Consider the following 26,745-nt stretch of genomic DNA (forward strand, 5'->3'; position numbering starts at 1 on the left):
TACACAGAGCTACAGAAGAAGTGTCACGTCTAAACATTTGTTATGAAGGAACACAACTGCAGATTTCGTATAGTTTGAATATTTATTATAAAAAGTAAAAGGTATTGACGTTAAGTCCAATTTACAGGTACTGTAGCTTTAATTAGTAAACGATAACTGAAGTCCACAATTACAGGTACTGTAGCTTTAAGTAGTAAACGATAACTGAAGTCCACAATTACAGGCACTGTAGCTTTAAGTAGTAAACGATAACTGAAGTCCACAATTACAGGCACTGTAGCTTTAAGTAGTAAACGATAACTGAAGTCCACAATTACAGGCACTGTAGCTTTAAGTAGTAAACGATAACTGAAGTCCACAATTACAGGCACTGTAGCTTTAAGTAGTAAACGATAACTGAAGTCCACAATTACAGGCACTGTAGCTTTAAGTAGTAAAAGATAACTGAAGTCCACAATTTACAGGCACTGTAGCTTTAAGTAGTAAACGGTAGTAATTAGCAGACACTGAATCAGAAAGAGTCTCTTAGCAGTATTAATGAATTAGGTGATAAGAAGTTACAATAGCTGTTCCATAGTATTTAACTGAAGCAAGACAGATGCAGCTAACTTATATTGAGTATGAGTTGAAGTTAGCTGTAACTGGTTTGTTTTATCGAAGGACTTTGGAGACAGGAAATAACGGCTTTGAGATGCAACGCTTATCACAGAGGTTTTACTTAGCTTCCGGCACATAGAACACTGGTTCCCGAGATCTCCTCAGAGGCGGTTATCGTGAATGAAGAGAGTTCAGCTTTAGTCGTGGATGAGGAGAGATGAAGGGAACTTGAAGTCTTCCAGTCCGGTCCGGTAACAGAGGGCTTTCACAACGAAGTTGTAGCCGGTTCGTGAGTACGGAACGTAGTTCAATAATCCAGCGTCGATCAGCTGGTGCGGTCGGATTAAATAAGGAGACCGTGTCATAAAGGGGTGTGACTAGGCTCCGTGGAACCAGGAAGTAAGAGGATACCATAGTTAAGGCATGACAGTACCCTCTCCTTAATGAGCAACCTCTGGGTGCTATTGACTTGGTTTAGAAGGGTAACGCTTGTGAAATTTGGAAATCAATTTGTCAGCATGAACGACAGAGGAGTTTTCCCATGTATCTTCATCAATTCCATATCCTTTCCATCTGATGAGGTATTGTAAAGAGCCACGATGGATCCTTGAATCCAGTATACTTTGAATTTCGTATTCTTCTTCACCCTGGACCAATATGGGATCAGGAGAAGTAGTGACATTTCTTTGGAAAGGGTCAGGATGATGAGGTTTTAGCAAGGACACATGAAAAACAGGATGTAGTTTCAAAGTAGGTGGAAGTTTCAATTTAACAACATTACGGTTGATAACCGATATTATTGGAAAAGGACCAAGAAAAAGGGAACTTAACTTCTTTGATGGACGGTTTGTAGAGATGTTCTTTGAGGAAAGCCAGACAAGATCACCGATTTCATAAGAGGGTGAAGGTTGTCTTTTTGTATCAAAAACTTCTTTTGATTGGAGGAGGCCAATTCTAGATTTTCATGCAATTTCTTGAATAAAGAGGACATATGAGAGATTTGATTCGAATCGGAGAGGTTAGATGAAAAAACTGTCTGAGCAGGAAATGAGGAGGGATGAAATCCATAATTGGATAAAAATGGAGTCATTTTGCTGCTGGTATGAAAAGAGTTATTGTATGCGAATTCTGCCATGGGTAACCATGTTATCCAATCGTCTTGTAAGTGAGAACAATAACATCGTAGATATTGCTCTAAGCATTGGTTGACTCTTTCAGTTTGTCCATCTGTTTGAGGATGAAATGCAGATGATAGGTTACGTTGGATATGAAGAGTAGCACATAATGCATTCCAGAATTTGGAGGTAAACTGAGTTCCTCGGTCTGAAATGATTTCGTCTGGCAGTCCATGGAGTTTAACTATGTTGTCAAGGAATATTTTTGAAAGTTCAGAGGATGAGGGTAACTTCTTTAAAGGAATAAAATGAGACATTTTCGTGAAGCGGTCTACTACCACTAAAATGGTGGTATGATGGTGAGAAGGAGGTAGTTCCACCAAGAAGTCCATAGAAATGGATTGCCAAGGTCGTTCAGGAATCGGTAAATTCAATAATTGACCGAATGGTTGATGATGGACATGTTTGGATCTTTGGCATATAGAACAAGATTTGACATAAGATTCAATAGTTTGGTCTTGACGAGGCCACCAATAGTATCTTTTAGACAATTCAAGGGTCTTTTTTATACCTGGATGACCTGCCAGAGGAGAATCATGAATAAATTCAAGTACTTTAATTCTGAAAGAGGGAGGTACATAAATCCGGTCTTTGAAATAGTAGAGACCGTTTTTCTTAGATAATTTAATTGATTTAGGAAGTTCAAGAGCATCTTCACTGAGATCTTTAATGTCGTCAATAAGAGAAGATAGGATTCCAATGACTGTAGGCGGAGGAGGTTCAAATATAGTGTCTTTATGGATCCTGGAAAGGGCATCTGCCTTTTTGTTTCTAGACCCAGGTCTAAAGACGATTTGGAAATTGAACCGGGAAAAAAAGAGATTCCATCTTACTTGTCGAGCAGACAGTGTTTTATTGGAGTGAAGATATTCGAGATTTTTATGGTCAGTATATACGATTAAAGGGGTCTGAGCACCTTCAAGAAGGTGTCTCCAGGTTTCTAAAGCCACTTTGATACTTAATAATTCTTTTTTCCCTATAGGATAATTCTTTTCGGCAGGAGATAATGATCGTGAGAAGAAGGCGACAGGATGAAGAGGTTCCTGAGGATTTTTATGTTGAGAAAGGACAGCTCCAATTGCAATTTCCGAAGCATCCGTTTCAAGGACATAAAGATATGAAGGATTTGGAAGTTGAAGAACAGGAGCTGTTATAAACTTTCTCTTTAATTCGTTGAAGGCAGTTTGAGCCTTCTCGTTCCAATTGAAGGGATGTTTTTTACTGTTAAGTTGATTGAGTGGGTGAGCTATCTCAGAGTAGTTTTTAATAAATTTTCTGTAGAAGTTGGCGAACCCTAGAAATCGCTGTAATTCTTTTACTGTAGAGGGAACAGGCCAGTTGATGATACAATCGACTTTTGAATTATCCATACTTATTGAATGAGGGGAAATAACATAACCTAAGAAGGTTATTTCATTGACGTGAAAAATACATTTTTCGGGTTTAGCGAATAGTTTGTGAGTTCTGAGTCTGGATAACACCCATCTGACATGTTTTCTATGTTCATCAGGAGTGTTGGAGTATATGAGAATATCATCTAAATAAATGATAACACAGACGTCCAATAGGTCTCTAAAGATATCATTTATGAAATGTTGAAAAGTTGCAGGGGCGTTGCAGAGGCCAAAAGGCATCACCAGATATTCGAAGAGGCCATATCTTGTTCGGAAAGCAGTTTTCCATTCATCATTAGCCTTTATCCTGATGAGGTTATATGCCCCGCGAAGGTCAAGCTTAGTGTAGATGGTAGCAGTTTTTAATCGTTCAACCAGTTCATTGATGAGGGGAAGAGGATAACGATTTTTAACTGTTATTTTGTTTAAAGCTCTGTAATCAATGATAGGACGTATAGTCTGGTTTTTGTTTCTCACAAAAAACATACTTGAGGCAGCAGGTGAACTAGAGGGTCTAATGAACCCTTTCCGTAGGTTTTCATCCAGATATTCTTTGAGAATTTGCAATTCAGCCTCAGAGAGAGGGTAGATGTGCCCAAAAGGTACTGGGGCACCAGGTATGAGGTCTATAGGACAGTCGTAGGAACGATGAGGTGGGAGCGTTTCAGCTTCTTTTTTACTGAATACGTCTGAAAAGTCCGAATAACAAGAAGGTATAGTTGGTTCTTTGGAGATCTGAAGAATGGGAATTTGTTGTAAACATGTTTCTTTACAATAATGGGAGTTAAAGGTGAGAGAGAAAGGAGACCAAGAAATTTGAGGGTTGTGGTTCCTTAACCAGTTGATCCCTATTATAACGGGATAGAGAGGTGATGGAATAACATCAAATACTAGAAATTCAGTATGAATATGATTGGTGGTTACCTTTAGAGGGATGGTTTCATGAAGAATCGGTCCCGAGGAGATAAGGGAGCCGTCAATCACTCTAATAGGAACAGAAGTGTTTTTTCAAACACAAGGAATTTTATTCTTTGTTACAAAGGTTGAATCGATGAATACTCCATTTGCACCAGAATCGATGATAGCTTCAGTCATAATTCTCACCTTATCCCACTGTAGTATGAGAGATATAGGAGTGAACTGAGTGGTTGGTGTAGAAGGGAGTGCACTTAAGATAGCAGAGGCATAGGCTTGCCTACCGGCCTTTGTCCGTTTCAATAAGGGACAATCAGGAACCAAGTGATCTTGAGAAGCACAATACATGCATAGGTTTAATTGACGTCTTCGGTTCTTTTCTTCAGGAGTGAGAGGACTTCTTATTACCCCTATTTCCATAGGTTCGCTTGGTAAGGAAGTCTTTTCAGGAGCTTTTGAGGGAGTGAAAGGTTTTCGGTCTTTAGAATGTAAGAGGGCTTTTTCGGCCTTTCTTTCTCTTAATCTTCTGTCAATGCTGATTGATAGGTGAATTAGAGCGTTCAAAGTAGTAGGGAGTTCTGTTCTAGATAGTTAATCTTTTACAGCTTCAGATAAACCAATTCGAAATTGGTTGCGCAATGTGATGTCATTCCATTGCGTTTCTACTGCCCATCTTTTAAATTCAGCAATGTAATCTTCAACGGGTCTATGTCTTTGCTGTAGAGTTCTGATTGTTAAATCAGCTGTTGCTTGTTTGTTAGGATCTTCATAGAGAAGAGACATGGCTTCAAAAAATTCATCCAGTGAGTCTAAGATGGGGTCATCGTTTTCCAGAAAGGAATGGGCCCATGACATAGGTTCACCTCTTAGAAAGGAAATAACCGAACAAACCTTAGTTCTTTCTGTAGGATAAGATCTAGGTTTCAAAGCAATTAATAGTTTGCAAGAGTTAAGGAACTCCCTGTATTTAGAACGATCTCCAGAGAACTTTTCAGGGTTACATACAGCAGGATGGCTAGCCGAGTGCAGAATAGTATGAGGAGTATGAGTTTGTAAATCTCTGACATAAGTGAGAATTCTTTCGTTAGTAACTTGCAGGTCTTGCACACCTTGAGCTAGTGTATCAACTCTTTGATTCAGCGTAGTTATCGTAGAATCGAAATCTGCTGGATCCATTACAAGGGCTGGATTATTCTGTCACGTCTAAACATTTGTTATGAAGGAACACAACTGCAGATTTCGTATAGTTTGAATATTTATTATAAAAAGTAAAAGGTATTGACGTTAAGTCCAATTTACAGGTACTGTAGCTTTAATTAGTAAACGATAACTGAAGTCCACAATTACAGGTACTGTAGCTTTAAGTAGTAAACGATAACTGAAGTCCACAATTACAGGCACTGTAGCTTTAAGTAGTAAACGATAACTGAAGTCCACAATTACAGGCACTGTAGCTTTAAGTAGTAAACGATAACTGAAGTCCACAATTACAGGCACTGTAGCTTTAAGTAGTAAACGATAACTGAAGTTCATAATTACAGGCACTGTAGCTTTATGTAGTAAAAGATAACTGAAGTCCACAATTTACAGGCACTGTAGCTTTAAGTAGTAAACGGTAGTAATTAGCAGACACTGAATCAGAAAGAGTCTCTTAGCAGTATTAATGAATTAGGTGATAAGAAGTTACAATAGCTGTTCCATAGTATTTAACTGAAGCAAGACAGATGCAGCTAACTTATATTGAGTATGAGTTGAAGTTAGCTGTAACTGGTTTGTTTTATCGAAGGACTTTGGAGACAGGAAATAACGGCTTTGAGATGCAACGCTTATCACAGAGGTTTTACTTAGCTTCCGGCACATAGAACACTGGTTCCCGAGATCTCCTCAGAGGCGGTTATCGTGAATGAAGAGAGTTCAGCTTTAGTCGTGGATGAGGAGAGGTGAAGGGAACTTGAAGTCTTCCAGTCCGGTCCGGTAACAGAGGGCTTTCACAACGAAGTTGTAGCCGGTTCGTGAGTACGGAACGTAGTTTAATAATCCAGCGTCGATCAGCTGGTGCGGTCGGATTAAATAAGGAGACCGTGTCATAAAGGGGTGTGGCTTTATTTTAACTGGTAACAGAGGAGTAGACCATGTTTGTTATTGTATTGTATTCCAGTAAAACTGCTATACAGGTATGTATCATATATTGAAGAACCCAGAGGCTATACTTGTAAAAGATAATAACCTGAGCTGTACAGTCCAGGTTACATCTGATTTCAGTATCAGAGGTCCCTGTATGGTAATTACGTGTCCACATAACTGTTCATAGTGTAGTAATTGATTGTAAACTTGAATGTATACTAAATGCTCCATAATGTTAGCAGAAGAAGGGATTATAGCATCTGATAATGATTCCTAGTGAGAACATCCAAAAACAAGAGAACGGCCCTCAATGTATAGAATGTCCATTTCCAAAAGTACATAAAAACTATATACAAAACCCAAAATTAATAAAGAATCAATAAGAAATTTATATAAAAATTCAATATATAATCTATCCTGTAAATAATACATGAGTAAAGTATTATATCATACACAATACCACAAACTACTTATGAACATATACAATATTACAGCCCACTTATAAAAAAAAAATGGTACATACAGAAATAACACCACAAAATAATAAAGTAATAAAAAGGGGAGCAGCTCCACACCCACTCTAGCGACTTGATTAGTTATACACACAGAAATAGAAAATAGGGTGTGTGCGCTTATAAATATAAATCTAAATAAATAATATAAAATAATTATCAAAAACCTTTTATTGATTATCACAAATATAAAAAACGAATAAGCAGGGGGCTGATTCCAATCACCACTGTTATATCTAACCGGACAAATAAATACAAATGTATCACAAAAAGTAACAAAATATATGTAACACTAGATGTTTCCACTGACTAACTTCACTAAATAGCCATTAAAGGTGGAACGACCTAAATATAAAAAATATATGAAGGTTCAATCACTAAGTGATACAACAAAAAAACAAAACAAAAACAAAAAAAATATATAAAAAAATACCCGTGTACACAATAATAGTAATAATAATATATAAAAATATACCTGACCTTGGTGTGGGCCCCCACCAGAGGCAAATATAACCAGAAGGAATAAAAAATACTATAAAGCAAAAAAGGATAATAATAATAATAATAAATAAAATAAAGTAAAAAAACAGCAAACGTCCGGAAGACCTCCCTGGGTGGGCAGAATAAAAATGCTGTCGGGCGGATCCAAAAGGCAACCAGATGAACCCCGTCAAAGGGACTCCAACTCAAAAAAGACCGCGGTGGAGATGAAGTAGGGAAAATAAACAGGTAGGTGCAGAGTGGTAAAGCAACCGCCCGGACAGCAACAGCCCATAAATAAATACCGCGGTCGGAATTTTCAAAAAAGACCGCAGTATTCAGCCAAAGATAAAGACAGGACGTCAGACCCAGGGGAAATGGAGAGAAGGGAACAGCCAACAGCCCACAGATCGACGCGTTTCGTCCCAAGCTGTGGGACTTTATCAAGATCAGTACGTGTACGTAAACCACCACCCAGGGTTTAAATACCTGCTTAAAATAGAACCAGCAGGTAAACCCCGGAGTGGATAATTATAGGTAATTAATCAAAATGAGTGAAACCTGTTAAACATAAGACATACACTAATGGCATTTATAATACTGACAATTTAACAAACAAATTAATAAAATCTTAGCGAAATAATTCTACACGATCTGATATAATACCAGCATAAAAAACGCCATTAAAATTAAACAAATAATATAAAAGAAATTTATAATAATTTCTATAAGACAGCAAAAATCTAAATCAGAGAGAAAAAGAAAACATCTACACACAAGATAGGTGCACTGCAGATGTCCCCTATATTGATGCATCTCGGTCATGCAGCTACATATATTTCTTAAGCAGACCAACTTGTGCCACAAAGGAAGAAAAAAAAAAAGAAAAAAAGAAAACTCAAACTAGAAAAGTTCCAACTCCTCATTTAAGCCATTTGGTGTGAGGGAATCTAATCTAAAAATCCATAAGGACTCAGCCCTGATAAGATGTTTTTTTCCTAATAGCAGGATCCTTAGTGGGGGGTATATACTCTATTCCCATCACTTTATTTAATGCCGGGTCACTATTATGAAACAACTCAAAGTGTCGTGCAACCGAAGATCTCCTATCTTTATTCAATATGGCCAGTCTATGCTCTCTAAATCTAAATTTCAGAGGTCTGGTGGTCTGTCCTACATAATGCTGATTACGAGGGCAAATCAAAAGGTATACAACAAAGGGGGTACTACATGTAATCCTATGGGTAACCACAAAAGTTTCTTCTCCCCTATATGATTTAAAAGTGGACATATTGTGGCAAATATACCCACAGGTCAAACATCTACTCCGCCCAACAACACATATTGTTGACACCATTCTTACTAGTAGTTTGCCCCTCCAAATTGTCCCTTAGTTTAGAGGAGGCCAATATATTTTTCAAATTTGGGGCTTTCCTAAAAGTAATATTCGGGAGTTCTGAGAAGCTAAAACAAAGTAAAGGGTCCTTTTTAAGGATAGGCCAGTATTTATAAAATACACTAATAATGTCATCATAATACTTGTTGAAAACCATAGTAAAGACAGGAGTGGCCCCTACTCCCACATCCTTAGTACTAATATTGTACTTAGCTCTCCTCTTTTGTGGGCAATTATACTCATCTAGAAGGTTAAGGATAAGTTCGTGATTACTAGTGTGTGACACACTCTTCGAGTGCGACTCCTGATCGAATGGCCTTACCCTATCCTTTAAAGGGCCTGATGTAGGGACAAGATCTTCCCTTTCTAGTGCCCCTGCCCTCAAATATGCCCGTCTGATCTGTTTAGCAGGATAAGCTTTTTCTATGAAGCGACGGCATAATAAGATTGACTCTCATAATCCAAAAGGGAGGAGCAGTTACGTCTTAACCTGACAAATTGGCCAGAAGGAATATTCCAAGTGGTGGCCACTGTCAGCATGGAGATACCCATCAACGTCAACACTCTTTTGGTAAGTCCTGGTTAAAACTCTCCCCTAAAAACCTATCAGAGTGAGATCAAGAAAATCAATAGTGGACAGGTGTCTATGATAGGTGAAGGTAAGACCCCATAGATTATTATTTAAATATGAGACAAAGTCTTATATTTCTTCCCAACCTCCCTTCCAAATAATAAGGATGTCATCGATAAACCTGCGGTAGAGGGCGAGTCGCCCCATCCAATGCGAATCCTCCAAAATCATGGTGCTCTCCCAGAGGCTCATGAACAAGTTGGCATAGGATGGGGCGAAACTCGCCCCCATCGCATTCCCCTTGGTTTGTAAATAGAAAACCTCATCAAATTCAAAATAGTTATGTTTTAAAATAAATTCAGTGAACTTCAAAATAAAATCAGCCTGTATTACCGATAACAAAGGATCAGAGAAGAGTTAGTGGGAAATAGTTTTGAGGCCAAGCGTGTGGTCAATATTAGTGTAGAGTGAGACTACATCAATGGTGACCCAACAATAATGATCTAGCCACTCAACCTCCTCCACAAGAGACAGGGCATGACCTGTATCTTTGATAAACGAGGGCAAATGCGGAACATACCTCTGAAGATGAAAATCAACCCATTTAGAAATGGGAGCTATAAGGGAACCTATACCAGAGATGATTAAGGATTTATGGACCTTAGGCAGATGGTAGAAAATAGGTATGCTACACTGTGTGGCCAAAAAGTAACCATTTTCCTTTTTTATCTATACATCCACAAGAGAAAACTAGTTCTATAAGGACTCTCAACTCCTTTTCATAAAGCTTCGTAGGGTCACTCTTTAAAACCTGATAGTATTCTTTATTACCCAAAATATTCAATGCTTCCTCAATATAATCCTTCCTATTTAACAAAACAATTCCGCCTCCCTTATCAGCCCCTTTAATGATAAGATCAGGGTTGTTCTTAAGGCTCTTGATGGCTAGTAGTTCCTGCTGGTTAAGATTATTAGAACTATTTTTCAGTTTATTTTTAGCGCCACAGCGCAAGCATAAATCCTTAAGCTCTTTCAAAACTAAATAAAACAATTGGATAAACGGTCCCTTATCAGCCTGTGGATAGAAGGTAGAGGGGGCCTTTAACCCCGATGAGATGTTGGCTTCAACAATGCGCATAACATCCATCTCCAATAGTGGCACATCTTGCTCCTCCTATAAAGATAAGAGGTTGTGGAAAACAATTTTGTCTTGTGGATTATGGAACATCCTCGGACATTCCGTAGTACCCACGGTTTCCTTAATATTAAATGACCTCAAAATCGTGAGCTTCCTCACAAAGTAATTAAGATCCTTAAAAAGGAGCCCACTTACACACAAATACAATCTTACAAAGACATTGTAGCACCCATAAAACACAAGCACAATACGGCAACATACACACCTCAATAGAAGAAAATATGGTCTTCATGATCTTGTTCAAGATCTTGTTTTGGCACAGAACTACTACTACGTTACCTGCCCCTGCTGTATGCATTGGTAAAAAGCTGTAGAGCAATCTACGGATGGTTTGGCATGGGGTTTCAATGGACAGTGAATGGATATATCAGGTAATCCTGCATAATATAGAAGTCTGCTGGAATGTAAATTTTGAATAGGCAATAGATGAGATAGTAGACAGGCAAGCACACAGAGTGATGAATTTATTTGACTATTAAACTGTTGTTTTTAGTTTGCTGTAGGTTCTGTGATGTAGTTAGATCTGGCTATATACACATATTTCATGCACTAAACTAAATCCAAAGAGACAAAACCTAAGAGACAAAAAAAGTTTACTGTGAAATCACTCTAACAGGTTATAATAAAATGGTGAAGCTATCCTGGCTACTCATATCCCAATATCTTACTGCTCCCTCACAGATATTTCCTTACCCACAGCTCTCAGTTTGTTCATAAACGTAGGCCAAAAGATCTGCAGCTCTACCACTTCCCTCAAAGACAACAACTGGCACAGGAGGTTTTTGCTGAAGATATTCCAACACTGTGTAGATGCTGTTAGGGCCACCTTCAATGAAAATAGCCACAAGAGGAACACATGTGGCTGTCCCTAGAGGGTTGATAGAACACATCAATATAATAAAAAATAAAAAAAAATGAAGTATGGAACATGTTTGAAAACACATACAAAATTACACCTCTATATTAGAGCAACATACAATGGAAACAACCATTTTTATTGATTTGCATGTGTGATTGTGCTTTGTAAGAGCTAGTTAACAGACACCAAATAGCAATTTTCAGAAATATTTAAAGTGAACACATGTATTATTGTTATTTAACTTAAAATCTTACTTGTATGAATTTGCTGTTGACTGATTTTCTTCTCCAGTTCTCGTCGTATATGAATCTCCCCTCCGTGCTTCCCAACTGTCCCGTCATCCACCAGTAAGAAATGAGAATGGTGACTATTGAGGACATGGAGTTTGCTTAGTGGATTCTTCAAAGCTTGATACTGAGCCATTACCTGAACCAAAAAAAAATTATAATCAGGGTTGTATGACTAGACAAGAGAAGGGTCATTTAGAGAAAGAGGAGTCTTACATTTTGCCCAAGAAGATCATCTCTTCCTTCAATGACACCCCATGGGGCTATACCCACTGTACAAACTGTGTGGGTCAGCCTGGAAGCCACTTCCTTTATGGAATCTCCTATGTGTGCTGCTACTCCTGTATTGAGAAGGAAAACTAGGTGTAAAGATCTCTAATAGAATTTTTCAGCAACTGTCAGATGACAAAGTAGGATAATTTTCAGGCTATTTACATTGCAGGAAAATGTGTTGCCTGATTCCATTAGAAAACATTTAATGTGCTCAATTCAGGTAGTTTCAACTAGGCTTTACAGACCTGTATAACAGAGGGCCTACCGTTGTCTATATTGTGCCCAATCAAAATAACTTTTACATAAGATCATGTATGAGACCAATTGAACATATGGAGAGACCCCTCCCTCTCCCCCCTCCCATTTTTCTAATTGAACATGTTACTGTTGTTTAATCCACAAACCTCTCCTTAAACCTTTACCAATTACAGTTTCTGTGCTGCGGGTATATTGGATCTTGTAACATGTAGTCTCACAATACAGAACTTTCTCCATCTAATTATTTTAACAGTTCATTCAATAAGAAGTTGGGAATCTAAACATAGACGTATCAGTTATTTTACCAGTGAAATGAGCTCAGAATATTCACCAATAAACCGTGAACAGACTCCAAATTCCCAGTCTATATTCACTTGTCAATGAAGACCAATAACTGCTGAGAGATCAAACTTTTACACCCCTGTAATAGTGAATGTAGGCACCAGCTATGATGCAATTTCATTCTACTGCATATTAGCAGGAGAAGAATTATATCCTTGCTCATTACCAACAATTGCAGACCCCAGATATCACCCCAAATATAAATAAAGGTATGGATTTGTTAAATAGACAAATAGTGTCTGAAGGGCTGAAGATGAGGACCATTGATATGCATAAATCCTATGAAAAGCAATATAAAGACTTCCACTTACCATTATTTATCCCTCCTGTTAGAATCCAAGCTCCCGTTGTTTCTGCTACCTTGATAAGACCCTTACAAAGTGCTTCTTTCATTGTGGGGTGCATCTCAAATTTCTGAGTTCCACCATGGACAGAGATAACCAGCTTTGGTATATTCATCCTCCAATAGTTCACCATGAGGTGGACTATGTCTTCAGTTTTGCTGTCATCTGACAACCTGACATACTGGGGGGACATTAAATTAAAGCAATATAATAAAAAAAAAAAAGGTTTGTAACTCAGAAGTTGAAAGTGTGCAGGTCTACTAAGCACTACTACCAGGAGAAAAATATATTTATGGCCTTTGTTACCTAAAAAGAACAACTTCAAACAAAAGCTTATATTTCATGTCTTATTAACAGCACAAAGGTTGATAACGAGAGCTTGGAAAACACATATAACTTCAAACATATTGAATCTAACTAAGGAGGTAGACAAACAATGTATAAACGAAAAAAGGCTTCAGAAGCATTTTACCCCCTTCCAAGCTCCTCCAAGATACTTGGAACTCGTGGGACACCTGGAGATCAGTAACTTAAGCATATATGTAAGCTTTGTAATACTATCAGGTTGTACTAAGGATGCCGGTACAGGCCTGCGAGAGAGGTGCCGCACAGATCCCTGGAACTCTAGAACATATATTTCTATATCTATTGTATTATTGTATTTCCGTGCAAATGAGATGTCCAAATAAAATGCTTTATACCCCCCTCTTTCCCCTGTCCCTTCTTTTTCTGTACCCCCTCATATGTGGAATCAATAACAACTTTAAATATAAAAAAACTTGCTTCAATTTTTTTTATTTATTGTCTTAATATAATATTTAGATTAGAATATTATTTAATTTATTCATGTCTACTGCAATTTTTGAAGAAATCACTTTTTCCACTTCGATTTTCTGACAGCCATCTTTCTGTGCTTTTGATCAGATTGTTGGTTATCTGACCCAATGCTCACTATTTTGCAATTGACCAAATTGACGCTCTTGGCGTTTCAAATCTCCTTAAGCTGGTTTTTGAATCTCAATTTGAGGACACTTGGAAATCTATGCATAGTGCAGTCCATCTGCCCCAGACTCATTCTTCTCAACTTACCTTACTGGAAACAGGACAGAGTACTGCAGAAGATGAATTGCACTAGTTACCACCCACAATTCAGCATCAACATAACACACTGACCTCTTTACAAGACAAATTGGGTGACCCAGAAAACAGGTGCAGGAGGAACAACCTCAGATTTATTGGCTTCCTGGAATTCATAAAGCCAGTGAATATTATTCCCACTTTTCAGTCCTGGATCATTGGATCATGTACACTTTACAAATTGCAATCACCTCTTACACTACTTGTATTATAGAACGATTACATATCCTGGAACCAAAACCTTGAGATCGCAACCTTAAGATTTTTAAACTTTCATGATATGGTTCACATCCGCACAGCTTACAAAAGCATAGATCAATCTAAATAACAAAGGTATGGAATTCTAATTTTTTTTTTTGCAGCATATAAACGTTACAGGCTGGCCTGGGGTGCCCTGAAAGCAGTCCTCAGGTTGTTTTTCCATGCTAAACATGCAGGACCCATGAGCACAGTTTTACAATATTAAGTAACAAGTCGAGTGTTGAACAGGCTTAAACAAAAGAAAGGTTGCCACGTTTTCATAGTAAGGTATATGTTTGGCCTAGCATGTCTAGTATGGATAGTGAGAGTAGGCATCTGTTTTAGGCAGTTAAGGTCTTAGGCACCTAGCTAAACGAGTATGGTAGGTTATAATACATGCATATGGTAATGCAACGTATTGTTCAAAATTAGGTGTAGTGCTGTTTATTCCAGTAAACTAGTGCCACTATTGAGTGTAGGCATGTTATGCAGTGCAGGTGATGATGGTTTTCATGTGTTCGGGTGTCTTAAATGCCTTTCAGTCCCGCTGCGTACAGTTCCTATGAGTTCCGTACGGTTCCTGCAGCTGCATCTCCCTGCCTGAGGTATCACCCGATCCCTGTGCGCAGCCGGGTATAGGAGCAGTCGAAGAGGTACAGTAATTCGGCTGTGCAGCCCTTTGTGGACACGGTGCCTCCTCGGCCCTGGATCTTTGTGAGGGCTGGTACCTTCAGGCCACGAGCCTGGGATCCGTTCAGGTCCAAGGTCTTTCCCGGGTGCGGGTGCCTTGCGTGAGTCAGGCCTTGCGTGAGTCAGGCGTGTGCCGTCGTGTGGTGTCCGCTTGTGTGGCCGGTACCTGCGGGTACCTGCGGGTCGATCCCCTCAGTGCCCTCTGTCCAGGTGGACATTTCATGCGGGTTGCAGTGGGTTGGCGTGTTTGTGCGCCCGCCGGAGGTTTTCCAGTCCTCCCGGTGCTGCAGGCTTGCATTGCAGATGAGTCAGGGAGAGGCATGGCACCGGCTGGTCGTAATTGGGCCAGTAACTGAGCCCAGAATTTATCAAAGATTATGTCCAGGGAGTCTCTAACTTTTAGTTTGGTGTTGGGTGACACAGGCTGTTTCTGCGTACCACGAGTATGTTTGTCGCTTATAGCCGCCATCTTAGAGGCCTTTCTCTCCAGTCCATCGGTTTTAGCCGTCGATTTCGATAGCAGGTCAGGGACCGGACCAGATCTGTTTGGTTGGGACCGGGATATCCCCCACCGGTCCAGGGGCATGATGTGTGCGTGCTTGTGGCTCGGAGTGGTGAGCGGCAAGCGGCCGCCTTCCCAGCCAGTCCTCTCTTGTAGGCCTCAGTCCGCCATTTTAGCTTCCGGGCATTCCGTGTGATAAGTCGTGTATCTGCTGGTATGTACTGGGTTCCTCTAGCTGTTAAGCCACTATTTGCAGGTCTTCCAGGTTTACACCCCCCGATTTCCAGAGTTTAGGTAGCCTTTTCGGCGGGAGCTCAAGCCAAGCACGTCTTGCTCGCTTGCTAGTCAGACTCCGCCCCCCTGGAATTCACATTTTTAAAGATTATTCTGTAAAAGTTTCCCAATGACACAAGGTATTCATGCCTGTGTGCTCAACATTACAAAGGAAGGGTATACGCTTCGTCCCCTTCTCTTTTCTGCCACTCTGCGTCAATAAATTGCTAATCAAAACTTTACCACAATCTCATTGACTGAGGCCTCTGAATTTCTACAGGATGGCCTGCCAAACTGGGACAAAGTTTCTCCAGGCTTGTTGACTAGACCCTCATGAGAAGCAGTAATAGCATTATCACTTTTCTTTATTGGATCTAATTATTCTATATAGTTCAGGCTCAATGTCCCTCTTCTATTTCGATTTGCTGTGCACTTGTCTGTTCACTCAGGTTGGAAAGGACGGAACACCAACCCTAAGCCTTTTGCTACATTCTGCTACATCCCTATCCGAGGTATCGGCTACAATTATGATCTCTCCATTTATCACATATCTTCCTGCCTCTTCTATTAGGTTCTTGAGCTAGTCAAAGGCCTCTTTGTGGGTCAAAACATTGCACTTCTTGTTCTAATAAACCTGCTTCTTGATATATCCTGAGTAAGTGGACCTTATTTACTTTCTATCTATTATACTAGGGTTTTCCAGCCCTAGGCCCGGAGCAACTGGATTCTAATGTAGGAGTGCAGTATCCTTTCCTGTGTGATCTACTATTAAGCTCATCTCTTGAAGGGACTGAATACGCCAATCAGGAGGCAAAAAATTCTCACATACCTGTCCAAGCACCAATGCCAGATTGTCCTACCACAGGAAACTCATTGGTCCCATTCTGAGACCACCCAACTCAAGGTTCCATGGATTCAATCCTGCATAGCTGCCAAATGCAACTCTAAAGCAAGAAATGTGGTGATTCTACTTCACTCCAATCTGCAGTATGTGATCCACAGCTGGTGATATTGACCCAGAGGGATGCTACATTATTTACCATTTACCATTAACAAAACTTGTTTTGCATTGTTAATGTATATGCTCCAAACTCTTGCACTAACCTCCTCATGTTGCTTACAGAAAATTGACGTTGACTTTAATGCATTCCTCATCAGGATCTACGCCTCCCACAGACGGCAATCCTTTACTTTGCTTTTTCATATTATTTGGAGGGAATTTTCATGGTGGTGAGTTAGATTACAAATTCCCTTCTCCATTTCATGACTCCTTCTCTTGAATTGGTATGTTCCTGGTCATCCTGGCAGGTTTTACCTTATGTTGCCAGTTTCACTATAGTGATGATCCCCTTCTTGGATCACGCACCTATCACTTACGGTCGCCACGCCTCCCTCACACCCATTCTCTGTACATTGGCATTTCCAAGCAAATCTAAAAATCTGTGTTCCCAGAGTCATTTACAGTCCAATAGGGCAAACTTTGTGGATGATAATCTGAAACACACGATGACCGTACATTTCTATCGGAGACGTCCAAGGGAGTCATGAGGGGAATACTTTCTTATACTGCATCAGTTAGAAAAAACATGAAGAAAAGACTTCACCTTACTTAAACGTGATATTAAACTGGCACACAGACAATACTTGGTCAACCCTTTAGCTGATCATAAACAAACATACCGAGATGCCAAATACACCCTTCACACTTTTATAGTCAACCATGCACCATGCATAGTCAAAGCTAGAATTCAAAAAAACTAAATTTCGTTCAGTGGAGTGTAAGATCTGGGAAACTTTTGTTTCGATTAGCCAACCCTAGGTCAAAATTTAAACCCATCACAGCGATCAACACCCCAGAGGGCAATAGGTGTACCTCGCAAGCAGCCATCAAAAATTAATTTATGATTACTACCGACGACTGGCCAAAGCCCAGCCGGATGACCATGCCCAAAACAACATGGCTTTTCTTAGGAGACTTTTCAGTTGAGTGAAGAATCCAGGGAGCTTGTTAGTGAGCCAATATAAGAGAGTGAAATTCACTTAGCAATAGAGACACTTAAAAATGGGAAAGCCATAAAGCAACAAGATGGCGACAGGGCCCCTACCTTGTGGTCTCCAACTTGTGCAGCTCAGGAGGGAATCCCAAAATACCATAGAGCAATTCATGCAATGTCTAAATCAGACTTTCAACAACTATTGGGCCTCCTTAGAGGCACACTTAGCTACACTACCACTCCGACATCAGGACAAAGGCTGGGAATGCGAGGGCCAGGCGGTGAGTAGACCTTACTCGGGCACTCAAATCATGCGAGCACCGTCCACTTCTGCTGTTTGCCCGCCTAGGCTGAAGGCAAACAGGGGCAAGACCCCACTACATCTGCCACATAGACAGAATGTTACCCGCTGCGCGCAGCATAGCACCACCAGGACCTACTGTTTCACCCCCAGGGGAAGGGACTTGAACTCCAGGAGCCCCTGAGTCCATGGTTCACTGATGCCGGACTTTACACAGGCCCAGGGATGCACAACATTGCGCCCTAGAAGTTGCTACCTCACCTATCTGCTGTAACTATCGCATATGCCTTCCGAATGTGGGTTAGGCTGAATGCCTACCTGGTTATATATGTGGTTGTTGCCTCCAATAACCACAAAAGCATGCAATGGCTAGCACAGAGCAGCACTGTAGCGGTCAACGCTTTTGGTTACCACTCTGTCGATCTCCTCGGCACAGTCAGTCTGCTTGAAAAAGTCAGAGGAGATTGACCACTGATCGGTGGAACACTCTGACGCACACGGCTTCACAAATACAAGGGAGCTGGAAGTTGAAAAAATGCTAGCTTCAATCAAAGCGTTTGGCCCTTTCACTTTTGGCTTTTTCAAGATAAAAACTTTTTTTTCTTGAAAAAGCCCAAAGTGAAAAGTCGAAAACGAGGCGAGCGGTATTTCATCTTTCAGCTTCCTCGAATACGTGTGTGGGACAAGCATTGACTCCAGTTCACATATTTGTTTAAATACTTAAGTTAATCATCATTGATGTTTGAAAAAAAAAAAAAAAGGAAAGCACCAGGTCCTGATGGATTTAATGCAGAGTACTACAAATCCTTAAAACAAAAAATTAGTCCCACTCTCAAAAACCTATTCCATAAAATGTATTTAGAAGACCTACTGATGATTGTGTTTAACCAAGCCAGCATAGTTCTTATACCCAAACCTGACAGTCACAGGGATGTTGAGACCCTGGCATTACATCATCCAATCTCACTGCTTAATCAAGACATGAAACTCCATACTTTCCTACTGTTGATATTATGCATTCACAATAATTTTTTTTTTTAAGTCAGACATAAGAAGGTATAAGAAAAGATTATTTATATGATCAAAACAGTTCTTTGATAAAGATTTCTAACTTTTGCAGCATTACCGGAAAAAAATGTTTATGAAAATTGTTTTGAAAATTAGAATGCAATAAAACAAGTATGGAAAATTTTGGCAAATAAGAACACTCCTTTGACTTATCTGTTCTATTATTTTTCCACTCCACATGAACATACAATACAGATTCCAGTACACCTTTAGTGGGATATATCCCTTCAAAGACAACCAATAGTTTGATTAAGATATTTTCCATTATCTTTTACCTTAGCCTTACAGCCTTGTGATCCACCCTGAAAAAGGATTGTGCCATAAGCATCTGTGGGACTCTTCACAGTGTGCCTCTCCACTGTCCAAGGTCCTAATTCCTGGTGGAGATTTGAACCCAGGTGTACACCAGAGGAGCTACTACCCAGATTACCAATGTAACGTGAATGTTGTTGTAATAGTTGGCCACAGCAGCACCTACCGTTAAAAATAAATAAATACATTTTTAAAAAAATAACCTCAACTCTATGGGGAAGTTTAGTTGGAGCTATGGGTACAATTAAAAAATGAATGGTATGTTAACCCCTTAACCACTGAGCACTTTTTGATTGAAAAATATTAGCATAGCATTTATGTAAAGCAAGGGATGCAAAGGTAGAAAATAGCAACATAAAACACAAAAAAGTGTATAAATCAATTTGCAGACAGACTTAAAATTGAAATTATTTATTCATCCCACATTAAAATATTTGAGGAATGAAAAGCTTAAGACAGTATACAGTGTCCCTTCTCTTACAATATTTCACACAAGGTCTAAAATGTTCGTATAAAAGCAAAATGTTTTCTCACATACAATAGATGTTACACAAATAGATACATAAAAATGGTCAAATAACTTCCCTATTGGTATTTAACAGAGCTTAAGGGCATTACTAACAGTACAGCTTAGAAACAGAATGCAAAACGAATGTGCATTTATGCATAATTTCCATACAACAAATAAAGTTACATAGTTACATAGTTACATAGCTGAAAAGAGACTAGCGTCCATCAAGTTCAGCCTTCCTCACATATGTTTTTGCTGTTGATCCAAAAGAAGGCAAAAAACCTGGTCTGAAGCGCTTCCAATTTTGCAACAAACTAGGAAAAAATTCCTGCTTGACCCCAAAATAGCAGTCAGATGTCTCCTTGGATCAAGTAGCTATTACCCCACTAATTAGAAATTATATCCCTGTATGTTATGTTTTTGCAAGTATTTATCCAATTGCAGTTTAAACATCTGTATGGACTCTGACAAAACCACCTCTTCAGGCAGAGAATTCCACATCCTTATTGCTCTTAAAAACCTTTTCTTTGCCTTAGATTAAATTTCCTTTCTTCCAGCCTAAATGCGTGACCTTGTGTCCTATGTATAGGCCTGTTTATGAATAGATTTCGAGATTAAAGGTTTGTACTGGCCCAGAATATATTTGTATAATGTTATTGTAACGGATCGACGGGAACCCCGACTGGGTACCTCCGTTGAAGGATGCTCCTAGTGCTTCCTAAAGGACTCCAAGCACTGCAGCAGACACCACAACCACCGAACCGGAGAAGCATACGAATGCTCTCAAGCATTTGAATGCTGTAAACGTCTGAACAGGAAAAGCATACAATCAGCTTACACTCCTGGCAATCAGCATACAATCCAATTCCCCCAATAGCGAGACGACACTTCGTTTTGAGGTCAAGCAGAACTGACTGTACTGGCACATACAGCCTCTTTTATTCACAATCCACAAACATAGTACTGCCCACAGGGTTTTTAAATACAACCAATTAATCCGTACAATACACACAGACACTCCCACACAAAATCCTCCCCTCTGCCTGTGATATGATTACTGAACACAATGGGTAATATAATTATCACAGACAGAGAAATACAGTTTTATAAAACCTATCACAGGGACCCCAAAACATGCAATAACCCCATAAAGTATATCCTCGGAACCGGGGGATCTGGGTGAACCACATATCCAAAATTCACGCAGATCCGTTCATTAGTTTGGAAGATACAGTTTAATGCAGATTCTGCAGAACATATACAGGCTATATGAAAAATAATTGATGTATAATGTGTCCCCTGTTGTATAGTTTAAAACTACTGCACGATGTCTGCACGACCAAATACCGGCGAGATGGCACCGTGTAGAAAAGTCACAACAGTGTCTGTGAGTTAAAATGGCCGCCATCCATTGTTCTCACCATGTGCTTCATCCATTGTTCTCACCATGTGCCTTTGATACATGAAATGGTGGCCACCCAGTAACTCCACAGTATGTCCCCAGATGGTTCTTAAAGGGCCAGTAGCAGCATAATACAATATAACATGCCCAAATCAGTTCCTAGAAGGGCAATACATCCCAGGGCCATAGTCGCAGGGCAAGAGGCTGGCAAGCAGTCCTCTCCAGGCACAAGTGGCAGGGCTGGTTCCGCCACAGTTATGATATCTAAAATCATATCTTTCTAAAATAAAAAGGTAATTAAAACTTATATAACAATCTATGCTCTGGCAGGGTTCAAGGGCACAAACTGGATGTATATACGCCAATGGTGCGTGGACACACAACTCAAAACCCTTATGGACCTAATCCCCGACCGACAACCGAACACAATGGAGAGGTTTCGATATCACCAGATATACACACACTATACAAAACATAAGGACCAGCAACAATTTCAAATAATCTTCACACAGTTCGAGAACTACTGTACGGTTAGAGAACACTTACACAAGGGGGAATCGACCCTTTATGCCTTACTAATGATGGGTGAAGACAATCGGCCAGCGCCATTTATCACCGGATGGAAAAGGGAAGCAGGAGTAACACTAACAGAGAATGAGTGAAACAAAATATACACCCTAACACACAACTGATCGGTAGGAGCGAAGTACCAGGAGCTAAGTTACAAGCTCCTGACCTTGTGATACAGACCACCAGATGTGCTGCATCGAATGAACCCTGATACACCTGAAATCTGCTGGCGGTGTGGGGAGGGGGTGGGGACTAATGTACATGTGAGGTGGTCATGCCCAGTACTGACCCCATTCTGGACAATGGTAAACATGAGGACACGAGAGATCACGGGCACAGACCTCCCGCAGCTGCCACTCCCCATGCTCCTACACCACACTGACAGCACAAAATCATTATCCATGCACTTGCTTACAGCTGCAAAGTCCCTGATCCCAACTCTGTGGAAGCAGAGTGGCGCGCCAACTTTTTGGGTGGCCATGATGGAAGAGATACATAGCATGGAAAGCATGACAGCAGACTTTAGAGGCCAAACAGACAAATGTGCTCTGAAATGGTTCCCATTGATGGACTTCGTTTATAAAGGGAGAACACTAACACAGGCGCATGCATAATACCACAGCACGGTCAGATAGCAACAGCTGGGGTATGGGGAAAAACCCTCAATTAGACCAAGGGAGCTTAAGCACTCCCTTGTAGAATAGGGGGCCATCCAGGGGGTGCCCACACATCAGATCAGAAGTACAACAGAATTGCCGCACCAGGAACGGGGGTCTATGGGTGGTGGCCAAAACACCCCACCCCCTCTCCTATCCTTTTTTTTTTATTTCCCCTTCTTATTTTTCCTACACCCCTACATTTCACCACCTCATCTTCATACCCGGTTAGAAATAATCACACTATCCTACGCAAGACACCATTGGCATACAAAATGCGTAGCCGGAACCTGAGACCAATATACAGGAAGGCGTAGCAGTTAGAGAAGATCTACTACCTCAAACCAAAGGTTGGCACTTGAGGTACTGTTAGTAACACAAAGACCGGCTAAACTCCTTGAGAACTAACACAAGCCAACAAAAGAGAGGGACAGGGGGAGGAGGAAGGGAAGAAAGAGGGAGAAGGTGAAGTAAAATGAAAAGGGAATGAAGAGGGAGAAGGGAAGTAAAAGGAGAAGGGAAGGAAGAGGAGGAAAGCAAGTAAGCAGGTACATAAGCTCAAATACTTTTACTGTATGCGCCTGTATGTTGCAAAATTCTGTTTCAAGTTTACCTGTTTTAGTTGACGAAAAACAGAAAATAAAGGTTATCAAAAAAACAACAACAATCTTTGCTAATTTCTAGAATGCCAATCACACATTGAAAATTATTGTACTGTTTGAAAGCCGAGCTTGAGCTTACTTTTTCAGTAAACTTGCCAGCGTTAAATCAGTGGCCAGTGACTTTTGGCAGAGAACTGTATTTCTCTGCAGGTTTGTAATCATTCTCAAAGTATAAAACAGGGTAAGTGAGGTTTTATGGACTACATTCCATACTGTAAAATACATGAAAATAAACCCTTTTTAAAAATATATATATATACACTTGAATTTGGTCACGAAGGGGTAAATACGCTGAGTATAAGATAGCTGCATCCACCAGAATGCCGAGCCTCATAAACTTACATTTATGAATACAGTCTTATATATTTTTTACTAAAAAAAAAACTAAAAAACTATTCTATGCCTTGCGAGTCATTTCCAGCATGAGCTTTACTTCAATCCAATTTCAAGACACTGTAAAATCTAGAGGTTGGCAGGAAATGAGTAATGGGTTACAGATCATCTTTAATAATGGCTTCTAAAACATTATAAAGGATAGCATTATTTAATATGCAGATTATCACAATTAAGATTTATAGCCATTTAAAACGATTTAAAATGTTAAAATATACTCTTTTTAAAGAAAAGAAAAATGTTGGTAACTAAACACATCAGAACAGTTTTTACCATACATTTAATTCGGCATTTGCCTAGAATTTATTTTATCTTGAGACACCATTGTTTATTGCAAGTTCTACCCACTTTCTGATCACTCTCTAGATGTTTGTGTAATTTTTAATTCTGATAATATATTCATAATTTACATTTTGGTTTTTGGGTTTTTAAATTTTTTGGGTTAGCAATGTTGCCAGCAATATTTCTCTCTTAGACCCATTGGGGTAAGAACAAAGGAAAATCCAGAAATTCATAATAATCCCAGCACTAGTATACATTAATCCACGTTGTTTTCTACATGCAAAATGATAAAGTATCTCAGTCTAGGGAATCTATTAGTAGAGTGAGATTACCAACTCTATTAACATATGTTGTTTTATTCTTATCTTTCTTTAACACTAAAACATGTGATTTTAAAAGCTGCCCCAGACTTTATGGGGGATAGTTGCCTTCCCTCCCCGCACCCCCTGTTTTCTACACCCATGTGTGGAGTCTCTGGGGTATAAATGTGACCCTTGATATACATGATCTGTCTGGTTACAAAATACACTTAATGAACATGGCATTACCGGACAAGTCGCTGGCAAATCTGACATCCTGGAATGCACCTAAACAACAATTAGCAAATGAAAAAAAAAAAACATTTTAGTTTTTGGAAGAAAGAGATGGGAATATATAGCACCTCTAAATGACCATCAGTGAAATGTAAATTCAGCTATCAGTCATTTCAAACTTTTCTGCCGCTTTATAATTTTACTCCTTACAGAGAAACAACAGTGACAATAATCCATCAACAGTAACACTCTATGTCAGACATTCTTACAATACAAATTAAACATTATACATTAGGCAAAGGAGTGCTGCGCACAAGTAGGTACATGTTAGTTACAGTTACAGACACAGTTACAGTTAGTTACAGTTAACATGTTAGTTACATGTTAGGTATGTTGAAAAAGGTTCCCAGCCCACCAGGAACAACTAAAAAATAGAGGTCCACAGGCGTCACAACATAGGGTGAAGGCAAAAAAAAATATTTATTGGAGCTCAAAAAGGACAAAAAAAATATACAAAATTTCAGCCTAGAGGCCTTAGTCAGTGATATAAGTGAATTTCAGCAACTATAGTTGGATGGAGACATATTTTATTTCATCAGATTATCGTAGTACATTTTAACAATGAATTTAGTCCGGTACAACATGTTACTTCAGAACAGAATTAATGATCAGAGTCAAAATAATGGGTTTCAGGCCCAATACAGGAAACTAAAGCCAGTGTTTTCAAACTCTGTATCAGCTAATTGCCTAATGGTCTCCAGAAGTTCATGAGTTAATGTACCTGTATTTTACCCTCCAGTTAGTGTTGAACTAGATCAGCATGCTCGACAGGCCATTCTGGTGTGTAAACAGGTATGCAGGGATACTGGTACCTACCCTTTGCTATCTCAGCAGGTTATCTTAGAAGAAATGTGTTCAATAATGTAGAGTTGTAACTTGTAACTAAGCATATGTTGCGAGAACTAGGTTTGCATACCTCCCAACATTCCAAATTGACAAAATGAGACACTTTCATACTAGGGGTGTGGCTGGGGGTGTGATCAAGGGTGGAGCTGTTGTGAAATATTTTAGGTGACTTACTAATAACAATAAAAAAAAAAGTTACTTGTGCACTATCCTTAAGTCCTACGCACAATAAAATAACTGATTTTTTTTTAGTATCAGCCATTAAAGTCTAAGCTTGCCTGTCACATGTGAGCTTACACTTTAACCACTTCTCGACCTCTGACGTACCAGGTACGTGCGACAACGACCGTGGAAAAATAAATCCAGTTACAAGGAATTCTCTTGTAATTAAACTAGCAGGAAATATCTGAAATGGTTATGTGAATAACATCATAATAAGGTGTATCCATTTTCAAGACCCACAGCACTCACAGCAAACATTTTTCCTATTCACAACATAGAACATATTTCTGACTGCTTCCACTAATGGTTTGTGAAACTGATATTTTTCTAGTTTTTTTTTTTGAGTTTATAATATTTTATTAAGTTTTTAACATAAATACATATAATCATTCATGCAAAGACATTGTCATTTTTACAAAGAGTCATGGCACAAAAATTACATATTAAAGCTCTTTCAATTGCAGTACAAAATCTATTATTCAGAACCAGTCTTTTTGTATTTTCCCCTTCTTTTCTAACAATAATTCCATATCATGCAACAAACAGATACAAAAGATCAATACATTTATTTTCCAATGTTGACATTACATATGGATTTCTGGGTATCCGGCTCCGTTTTCTACCATCATTCCCCATCCCCAAATGTCAAAATTACAAGAATACCCCAATTCTTTTCTGTTAAATTGCACTACCTATCAGAATAAGGTGCTCAGACTATATCTGCCTATACTAAAAAGCACCAAACTCTCTATGTCAATTTTTTCTAATAGAACAACAATACACACACACACACCATTCGCTGTACCGAGAGTCGAGGGGGAGAGGGTTAGGGGAAACAACATTTTTCAAGCTCTATGGAGCACAATAACCAGGGTTCAAGAGATGCTTGTACCAAACGGTCCTTTTATACTGCAAAGCCTTATATATATATACCTATCCATCTATCGTTCTTATTTTCCCATGACCTTAACACCCACATCATGTGTTGTTCCAAGAGTCATGGAGAAAGGGACTGGGGAGAACTCTATGAAAATTATTAATTAGGGTTCAAAAAATACTTATCCCATAGTTCCCATCTATATTTCGGAACCTTGTATGCCCCTATCAGTCCATCGTTACATTCTAATGCTCTATTTCTCTGCATGATAATTTTAATGTCCGCACTCGTCGGCATCTTTTCTCCCTTCCAATTTAATGCTATTTAGCTATCATTAAGGAGTGGGGTATCAAGCTTTTAACTTCTTTTGTAGTATTTTTAGGGAGAAAATGAAACAGTGCTAATTCTTGGCTCATTCTAATTTTTTCCCCTACTATTCGAGAAATCCAAACCCCAACCTCCTTCCAATAGTTTTGGATGAGGGAGCAA

At 39.4% G+C, this 26,745-nt stretch overlaps 1 protein-coding gene across 3 annotated transcripts in view; it reads right to left on the minus strand.

Moving 5' to 3' along the window:
- LOC134603233 (transient receptor potential cation channel subfamily M member 7-like) overlaps positions 1-26,745 on the minus strand; it is a 62,754-nt gene that overhangs the window by 15,275 nt on the left and 20,734 nt on the right. For 2 of the 3 annotated variants that reach the window (XM_063449004.1, XM_063449005.1), the window contains exons 3-8: positions 24,267-24,305; positions 19,206-19,404; positions 12,693-12,906; positions 11,725-11,849; positions 11,476-11,647; positions 11,056-11,230 (exon numbers count right to left, since the gene is read on the minus strand). In XM_063449004.1, coding sequence (XP_063305074.1) covers positions 11,056-11,230; positions 11,476-11,647; positions 11,725-11,849; positions 12,693-12,906; positions 19,206-19,404; positions 24,267-24,305 — 924 coding nt within the window. Of the gene's footprint in view, positions 1-11,051; positions 11,231-11,475; positions 11,648-11,724; positions 11,850-12,692; positions 12,907-19,205; positions 19,405-24,266; positions 24,306-26,745 lie in introns of those variants that run through there. The other variant, XM_063449006.1, reaches the window with a different exon arrangement.

This window comes from Pelobates fuscus, chromosome 3, assembly GCF_036172605.1.
Source record: "Pelobates fuscus isolate aPelFus1 chromosome 3, aPelFus1.pri, whole genome shotgun sequence".
NCBI lineage: Eukaryota > Metazoa > Chordata > Amphibia > Anura > Pelobatidae > Pelobates > Pelobates fuscus.